The sequence below is a fragment of the Cariama cristata genome, unplaced genomic scaffold (genome assembly GCF_000690535.1).
Source record: "Cariama cristata isolate BGI_N322 unplaced genomic scaffold, ASM69053v1 scaffold11329, whole genome shotgun sequence".
Lineage (NCBI taxonomy): Eukaryota > Metazoa > Chordata > Aves > Cariamiformes > Cariamidae > Cariama > Cariama cristata.
In genome coordinates this window covers 73,550-83,413 of record NW_009635306.1, presented here as the reverse complement: position 1 = coordinate 83,413, position 9,864 = coordinate 73,550, and the positions used below count along the sequence as shown (strand labels likewise).

Here is a 9,864-nt window from a genome sequence, read left to right as displayed (position 1 = left end):
AATAATGATGTCTGTGCTAAAGTCTTAGCTGTTATAAAATGGCTATAAAAATCAAACCTGTAATTCAAACCTGTAGCAAAAAGGGTAGGATAGCCCTCATCAAAGCTGCATGTTCCACATGGCAGTAAATAGAGGAGATGTGTTATATTCAGAATGGTTTAGATATGCTTGATCTTGCTTCTTAGGACGTATAGATTAGACAGCCTCTCAAAATCCCCTCCTGACCTGGGTTTTGCTACTTGTTTAACCTGTAAGTGAGAATTGTTTGAGGTTGCTTATGCTTTGCCTGTGACTTTATTCTTCCAAGACTTGAAAAGTTTCCTTTGTTCTGCTTGGGTCATGTCTGCTTCCCAAGAATAAGCAGTGATTCTTGCTAGCTTTGCTCCACAATTTAAAATGATCTTCTCCCTTGGATAGATTTATCTTGCAGACTTGTCAATTTTGTATTACATCTTTGATTTCACTACTGTTTTCTTTTTTTTATATTAAATTTGCAGTCTTCCTTGCTGTCTTTACCTTTGCTTTCTGAGCAGAAGCTGTGATGCTTTCTCCTTTACTTTGTTAGCAGACTTCTTTTTTTCCTTGCTCAAAATATATTTATTGTAGAACCTGAGAGTACCTTTTGTCTGTTTTATTGATAATACCTTTTGATACAAGTAGGTATGAATCCACCAACCCTGAATTTGTCTATCTAGAGAGAAACTCTTTCAATGGATCTCTCTTTGTTTAGGACTCAAAGGAGAATATTCAGAGTCTAATTTAAGCCCCTAACTCAGACTGTCCAGCTAACTTTACAGGAGGCCTGATGGGAAAAGACCCTCTGATGCTCTGAGTCACATTCTAGATAAATGTCTCACCTTGGCTACGTAGGGGACTACTCCCTTGAAACTTATGTGTGTTATGATATGCCAGATAATAAGGCACCTGTCTTCTGCTGATTGCTGCTAACACAGTACAGCTGATGAATCAGTTAATGAGTTCAATGCAAAGTCAGCCTGTTCCCTTAGTTCCCTGCGTAAAACTGTTAAAATCAAGCTGGCTGACTTGCACTGGACTTGCACTGGAGCAGATGAGGAGGGCTTATGTTGTCTTCCCACTTGGAAGAAATGTTTTCTCAGGAGAGGTAATTTCAGTAACACTTGTCAAAGTATTTTTCTTGAGCTAGTGTAGTTTAGCTTGAAAGAGGACAACCACATGATGTAATGGAGTGATTGGTGGGTAACTGCAATCATTGTACTACTGTGCCTAGTACCAGTACTACTCTAGTAGTACCATTGAGACCTAGTAACTGATCATATATATGTGTCTTAGTCCATTGCAACAGCAAGGTAGAATATTTTTTAAGAGTAAGGTGTACTGATAGAATAATAAGCAGAATGTATTTGCCTTTGCTGTTTTTTTGTCAACTTAGTCTGGTTTTAGCATTTCTAATCTAATCTTCATACCCAGCACTGAATCCTTGTAAAAAGGAATACAATCCAGGCTGCAGACGTGCATCTCTTTGAGGAACGTGCAGGTGTTTCAGCTGGTACTGAAGTGTTTTTTGAGCCTTGTACCTCGTAAAGGTTGTTTAGGTGTTATCTCTTTTCTAGTATTGTGTAATGAAAGACTTGGATCAAGTGCCACTATACAAAAAGTGCAGTTAAAACCACAAGAAATACCTCTCCGTTCATTGCTCAGAGTAATTTCAAGTATTAAAATGCCTTAGTTTGGACTTTCTGTGGTATCTACTACTACTATAGTAGTAGCAATGATATTTAAATTGACTACGTTGCACTAATTAAAAACAGTAATTTTTTTTTAGTGATTTTTTTGGTGACTTGATGAAAGCTTTACACCTGTTCTGGTTGTCAAAAATGGAAATAAGATGACTTTTCTGCCCAAATCTTGTTTGTCTGCTAGCTGTAGAGAAAGGGACACTCCACTTTTCCATTGTTGTTCACTTTACAATCTGCTGCTCTCACATTTGTGGATGGGATTATAGCACTGTAAAACAGAGGCTCCATCTATAAGATAAAGTAAAAATCACTGGTGATAGAGAAACAATCCTGACAGTAAAAGACTGACTGGATCTGGGAGAAGAGAATGCTGCCTAATGAATCTAATTTCGCTGCAATCAAAAAATCATAAATGCGGATGTTTGAAAACTGTATTTTTTCTCATATTTATGTAGTCTTTCCATTTGACAGATCTGCTCAGTGCTGGGGGAAATGTTGGCTGCTTTGCTGTGTGCATGTGCTTTCAAAGCCCTCTCCTTTCCTGTCTGCTTCCCAGCTCCTCGGACTCGAGGGCGTCTCTAGGCAGAGGGTGAGAAGGTGCTTACTGACATCAGGGCTTAAGTTTTCCTTTGATATGTTGCCTGGAGGCTGGTGGAGAGGGAAGGCTGAGGGCCAGATTGCTTTACATTCTGGCTTCCAGTGGTGTTTTAGAAGCTGGTTAGGGAGGTGAAGAGACATAACATCGAATATCTGAAACTGAATTAATTAGGTTCTTGGCAACAGGGTTTGGAAGACGAGAGAATGAGGACTGCTGTAGGGATGGATCAGGAAGCGATCACAGTAAAGCAGTGAGGTGCTTGTAGATAAGACAAGTCTGGCATTTTGTGCAGAGTGTCATCTAGCTCAGAGCGAAGCAGAAACATAAGACTCTCATAACCTGATGATAAGAAATCTTCATCTGCACTTAAAGACATAAAAAGTGGAGTTAGTTTAGTAGAAAGATGATGGTTAAATGTGTTTGTATAAAGCTCTTGGTGCCTTCAGCTAAGATCCTCATGGGCTCAGTGTAGTCAGCCCTGTACAAACATGTGCAGTCCCAATTGCTTCTGTAAAGAACTTCAAATATAAAGACAGGTATCATACGAAAGGTGGTGGTGAGGGGAATAGAACAACAAACACTAATTGAAGTTAAAATCTTGTAAATAGCTGAATACTGAATATTGACATGGAAGTCAATACTAAGGTTCCTGGATAACCTTTCCATTGCTGTCTTGTGCATATACACTGTAATAGTTGTTCTCTGTGTAATCACCTGGCAATCCCAGGATGTTGCTACCATATTCTAAGAGAAAAATACTTGGTTAACTTAAGTCTTGCTAAATGGCTTCAGTTTTGTCAGGAGACAAAGTTCAGGCCACTGATGTCTGCTAGGCTAGTGTAGCTCTCCATATTAAGGACTGTTTCTTTTTAGGAGTGTGTACCCATGCCCTCGGGGGCTGAAAACAAACATAGAGTTGGCAGGCAATTCTTCAGAAAATTTCTGTGCTGCCTTTTACTGTCTGTCAAAATTGGTCCTTGAACTTGGTGAGAAAAGAGAGGAAGTGGAAGAGCTCCCTGCTCCGATCTCTTCAGCCTCTTATGAGTTTTGTTCTCTGAATGGCTAATTGTATTTTGTTTCTTGTCCTGCTAGATGGGCTGGTGATCCCATTGGTGGAACTCTCTGCAAAACAGGTTGCATTTCACATTCCATTCGAGGTGGTGGAGAAAGTTTATCCTCCAGTGCCTGAACAACTGCAGCTTCGAATCGCCTTCTGGAGTTTCCCAGAAAATGAGGAAGATATCAGGTAATGAATACTATTTCTGTTTCATTGGTGCTTAAGGAAAATTTCTGTTCACTAGAGGAGAATCGTTGTCCATTTGATGTGCCGTGTATTTGCTGCTTCTGCTGTTCTCACGTGCATTTTGTAATATGTGAATGGATTACTGTGGCATATGCTACGATATGGGATTTTATTTTGGGGTGAGCTGCCCTGCATACGTCCCAGGAAAAGCATGTACACGTGCGGGTTCTGTGTGTAAGTGACAGCAGAATAAATGCACCCTTTAATTTGCCTGACAGTAACTAGTTTGTAGAGTTTTGTACTTATGTTAGTCTTATGCAGTTTTCTTTCCAGTTTGAATCTGTGGCTTGAGTCAGAGCTTTAACTGGGCTCAGAAATTGCCAGGGAGGGCTAGCTCAGTATGCTGTGCAAGTCTTTTGTTGGTGTATGTTACACTCTTTTAGAAAGAATCATCCTCAAAGTTCTTAGATGCATTCATCTAATGTTCTGGTATCAGATGGGGGAGGTAATGTCAGAAGTGCTGATGTAATTCATAAGATCACCTGTGGAGGGAATAGAGCAAGCCACCTGGTACCTGTCTGTTATTCTGATGAGCACAGATGTAAAAAAACCTCACATGAGCATGCAGGTAGCTCATCTAGAAGTACAAGTTCTTACTGCGGCATGCTAACATTGGACCTTGAATTGATATTATACTGTATATAAAAGCTTAAATTTAGGCTATGCATGAATTTGTATTTCAGAGCCTTAGGTTGAAATTCCTAGAAATGCCAGTGTCTATACACAAACCCAATTAGGAAGAGACTAATGATTTTTATGGTTAAATTGTAATGGAGAAATGGCAGAAAAGAGCTAGACTTCATCTTAAAGATGAAGATAGTAAGGATTTTTCAAAAGCCGTGTCAATAAAGAATGCAAGAGGATAATACTGTGAAGTTTTTCAAAACCAGACGGATCTTGACATGTTATGTGTATCTCTTGCAGATTGTACTCGTGTTTGGCGAACGGCAGTGCGGATGAGTTCCAGCGAGGGGAGCAGCTCTTCCGGGTGAGGGCTGTCAAAGACCCTCTCCAGATAGGTAAGATCATTGCAGCTCCATGTCTCTAGATATTTCAGATTCCCAAAACCATATCTACAGTGGAACAGCAGTGGTGTCACCGTCTCTCAAAACGAGCTTTTCTGGCATCCTAGACTAAACTCCATGCCACATGTATTCTTTCTAATGTCTTGAGCTAAACACTACGTTTATTTCTGCCTCAATCAGCTGAGCTGTGAAACTGAGTGAAAAGCCAGAAATGTTCTGAAAATTAGATCCTTAATCTGTCTCAGCATTTTGGAAGAAAGCTGTGTAGAATGTCTCCGTGATGCTTAAATTCCTCATTGATAAAGAGAACTTGGTTTTCTAGTTGTCTGATCAAATGAATGCCTTGCCTAAAGTGCATGTTTAACAGAGAGGAAGTTTTCAAGGCTTAATTATTCTTGTAGCAAAAGAGTTGTATTAATAATACAGTTACTCCTGTAGTATTTTGGCAGAAGGAGATCCCTGTTGCTGGACAGTGGGTTTTATTGCTTCTCCTCACTTACCTTGTTCTTTTTATGTTTTATAGTTATAGAAACAAATCTTATCTTAAACAAAGAATTGGACTCTGGACTCTGAATTTGATTTTTCATTAAATACTTTGAAGTAAAGAATAATATTGGGTTGGCTTTTCCAGTCACACCTGTTAGACAGGAAGGCCTTGGTGAATCCACGTTGACTGCTCCTGACAACCTTCTTTTCCTCTACCTGCTTAGAGGTGACATCCAGAATGTTCCATTGCTTTTCCAGGGATGGAGGTGAGGCTGACCGGCCTGTAGTTTCCAGGGCCCTCCTTCTTGCCCCTTTTGAAGACTGGAGTGACATTGGCTTTCCTCCAGTCACCAGGCACCTCTCCTGTTCTCCACAGCCTTTCAAAGGTGGTGGAGAGTGGCTCAGCAATAACATCTACCAGCCCTCTCAGCACTCGTGGGTGCATCCCGTTGGGGCCCCATGGATTTGTGGGTGTCCAGTTTGCCTAAATGATCTTTAACCGCATCCTCCTTGACCAAGGGAAATTCTTCCTTTCTCCAGGCTTTCTCTCTTACCTCCAGTGTCTGGGACTCCTGAGGGCCTGCCTTAGCAGTAAAGCCTGAAGCAGAGAAAGGCATTCAGTAACTCTGCCTTCTCTGTATCCTCTGTCACCAGGGCCCCCACTTCATTCAGCAGCAGACCCACATTTTCGCTAGTCTTCCTTTTGCTACTGATGTACTTGAAGAAGCCCTTCTTGTTGTCCTTGACATCCCTTGCCAGATTTAATTCCAAGTGGATCTTAGCCTTCCTCATTGCATCCCTGCATACTCGTGACAACGTTCCTATATTCCTCCCAAGTGGCCTGTCCCATTTTCCACATTCCATAAACTTCCTTCTTCCATTAGAGTTCTGTCAGAAGCACCTTGCTCATCTGTGCAGGTCTCCTGACCCCTTTGCTTGATTTCTTACTCATAGGGATGCACCAATCTTGAGCTTGGAGGAAGTGGTGCTTGAATATCAGCCAGCTCTCTTAGTTGCTAGTACCAGTAATACTTAACTCTCAGTGATCAGTGGAATGAATAAATTTAGGTAAAGGACTCTCAAAAAGGGAATAAAAGGGACTCATACTGTAAAAGTTTTGGGAGGATGAAAAGAGGAGATAGTCATTGAGATATGCAAATTACAAGAGACTGATGAACTGTTATCTGAATATAGGGTAAAGCATCTGAAAGGATTTTACCTAGTCCATTGTCTACTGTAATGAGAATAGCAGGAATTCGTGGGAATGGAAGTGAAGTACTTCCTCATACGTGAGGTACATTGGGTTGTCAGTGAGACCAGATAGTAATTTTGGAACGTCAACAAAATTGAGCTAAATAGGATTACACTGACTATTGAGTGCATTCATAAGCTCCTGATGTCAGGACTGAAATGCTGAGAGGTGCCTCTAAGGCATCTGCTGAACTTCAGGAAGGCAAATGTTTAAGAGAGACAAAATGAGTTAAAGTGCAACTGGCTGAAACTCAGTAATTCCTGGGACTTTCACAATGGAAAAGAGCAGAACATTTAATATACAGTGCTAAGACTGTGGTCAAAACTTGTTTCAGTAATAAATTAGAAAGGTGAGGAACTGTAAAGCAATGTAAGTGAAGAAAGGCTAGGAATATTAGTGCAAAATCTGTCCTTGGGTGAGGGGGAGAGGAGTACGGAAAAAGCAGAGACAGTGAGTGATACAGGGGAGGAACTCTTCAAGTACACATAGGGCAACTGGGCTTCTTGGCAAAGGATTATGTGTGTGGAAGGGAAGGAAGTAACTTTGTTTAAACAGTAACATTGTTTCCTCCTTAGTAGAGGAACTTTATCTAATGGAGGGATTTAATTTTTTATTTTTTTCCCGTTAGTAGCAGCCCAGAAGCTGGGCAGTACAGGTAGGGTGGATGTAAATTAAGTTGTCTACTCCAAATGATTTTTAAGGTGTGTGGTTGCGGTTTTGTGTTTCATATACTGACAAGTGGGAAAAGAAACGCAGGAAATGAAGCAGCCCTTGAGAGGGGATTTGATTCGGAGGGAGACTGAGCAGTCCATTTTGATATTGTGATCAGTAGGACAAAGCTTGAAATGTGCTTTGTACTCTTTTTGTCCCATTTCCCTTTGCAGTGTAAATTATTTTTTTTAAACATGAGTAATCTTAGTCATCTTGTCCACATGAAAATCCATATCCATAATTTCTGAACAATAGCACCTCTTCACCACATTCCAAAGCCCCACTTTTTTTTACAGTATTCTGCTGTATATACACAAAGAATTAGCTTTTGTAGACCTTCTCCTGCATATTCCTTTTGTAGCAGTCATATACGTGCCTCCTTGCACTGAAGAGTTATTGGTGTTCACAAATAGGTGTGTTGTAGCTGCTGATTTCAGGGACTTCTTTTCTATCACAGCCTTAATTTCTTTTTAACAGTTGAGGAAGCAGCAGCAGGCTTAGTCTGAATTCTAACTTTGCATTTCCTTGAGTAGTGTCTCTAAGTCTCCACTTTTTAGAGATTCTCCTGTTTTAGTTTAAAACAAACAAATGTCCAAAATTGCCTTGCTTTCCTTCCTGTCTAAAAGCTTTTGTTCAGCTCTTGTTTTCCCATTTCTGTTAGTCCTGGGAAAGCCAGAGAAGTTCTTAAATTTTATGCAGTGGTGTGTTTGCAGTTATTGTTATAGGGACATCAGAACTACCAAGTATCAATGAAGAAAGCTTGGAACCTCTATTGCAAGAAGTATTCTTAGCTGGATGTTGTTAACTCGTGGGTCACAAATATTTTCATTCCAGCTGCTTACTGAGTAGCTTGGGGTATTTCAAATGTGTGCGTTTCCACCTGAAATCAGGAGGATTGATAGGACATCAGAAAAATGAATAAACAGACTTGAAATTTCACAATAAATGAATTTCATGATAAAATAAATATTAAATGCAAAAAACATTGATGTAGCTATCCTGAAGTTCTGAAAACTGGATTTTTAACCAGCAGGAAGCATACATTGATTTTGGATACTTTTCCTGAAAGATTAAGTTTCAGGGGTAGAGCAGTGAGAAGGATAGGTTATGGACTGAAAAAGAAGCCATCTCTTATTTCTTAGGTCCTAGTCTAGGCAGCAGTTGATTATTTCCAGCTTTTACAATTGATCAAACCATGTGTCTTGATTCAGTATCAGAGAGAACAGTGTGCTGCTGCCCTTTCTTCACTACGTGATAAAACCTGCTTCATGGGTGCAGTGGATCACTCATGGTGCTCTCGGTGCATAGTGAGTATGTTGTACAGTGCATGTACCTGACACATCCTCTGAAGCATTGGTGCTGGCTGCGTGACATATTTGTTCTGTGCATGCGTAGAAAATCTGGTGCTCATAAGAACTGTCAGATACACTTTCTGCGTAGAAAGTCTAAGTGCTTTCACAGAAGCGCTAAGCTTGCTCTGCACCCACAGTGCATTTCAGAAAGATGGTAACCAGGGGGGTGAGGCTCCTGGCAGAGCAATTCCTCTGGCCTGCAGCTCATTCTTGAGGTCTCCTGGGAATGGAGCTTGCCAAGAACAGAGTGTAGATCTTAGGTTTTTTCTGGTGGGCTAAGTGCAGTTGCAGAATGAATGCTGCTGGTACATGCAGCCATGTTTTTGTAATGTCTGGTTATATATGGAGTAGATAAGCTGTTACCAGGTAGTGGGAGCAGGGAGTGAGTGGGAGGGAGGAACGTTCTTGCAGTGTCTGTAAGGTGGCCAGGTCACTCAGGTGTGCAGTAGATGTGATTCTTGTCTTCACATTGAAGCAGGAGGCTAAGAGCTGTGGTCTGCAGGAGAAGACAATAGTTGCACTTTGACTGGAAACAGGTACAATTTGATGACCATTTCTTTAAACAGTAGTGTTGGGCTAAAGCACTCCAGAATGATTCTGCCTTATAGTCACCTTTTCAGTCCCTGCAGTCTCAGTCTTTTGTAAGCTGCACAGTGAACTGAATTGTGGTATTTTTCCTGGTAAAAGTAACCATTAATTTAATCCAGAATTTTTTCGTGGTGTGGTTTCCTGTACCATCCCACAAACAGTTGTTCGGTACAGCAAGGCTGGTGGTGCAAAAGAATTGGGCAGAGCTGCTTGAATTAGCAGTGTCAGTGACAGGCATGTTCATCAAGCTACAGTTTGAGTTGAAGCTTGTGATATGGCGTGCTGAAGCCCTTAAATTTTCTTTGTCTCTTTTTATAACTGTTCTTCCCTCTTTGCATTTATTCAGTTAACTGTCTTCATATACAGATAAAAATTTCATGGTAGGAGCTTGGCAAGAGTATAGCTGTGACCCATTCTTCTCTAACACCTTTCGAATACTTCTTTTTCTCAGTGAAACAGAATTGCTACAATTCCAATTTGTGAAATGCTTAAATTGCTTTTGTGAAAATTAGGGCATTTTGGCATTAGCCTGAGGTGCTTCTAGTATAACAGAAGGACTAGCTGAAATGTTTGGGTTGTATTATCCAAGTGTAGAAGATAAATTAGAACTGTAGCTAGTAATAAGCAGTGCAGTAATTTTGTGTGAATGCCTTCTTTTGTTTTGATTCTGTTTCAATTGCTAAAATGGCTGAAGAATTTGGGTGGCATTATATGTACTAATCAAAATAATCACCTACATCAGGAAGAGGATTTGAATTCTGGTGAACAGGAGAAATAGAAAGGTTAAGCAAGGTAAGAGCAAGTTTGTATTGGCACGGGCATTATATTTTG

At 40.5% G+C, this 9,864-nt stretch overlaps 1 protein-coding gene across 1 annotated transcript in view; it reads left to right on the top strand.

Annotated features, from left to right (window-relative positions):
- The window catches only part of ZSWIM8 (zinc finger, SWIM-type containing 8), a 65,085-nt gene that overhangs the window by 21,929 nt on the left and 33,292 nt on the right, over positions 1-9,864 (top strand). Inside the window, exons 4-6 of the mRNA XM_009707490.1 lie at positions 1,280-1,284; positions 3,409-3,562; positions 4,544-4,638. Of these exons, the coding sequence (XP_009705792.1) occupies positions 1,280-1,284; positions 3,409-3,562; positions 4,544-4,638 (254 nt within the window). The remainder of the gene's footprint in view (positions 1-1,279; positions 1,285-3,408; positions 3,563-4,543; positions 4,639-9,864) is intronic.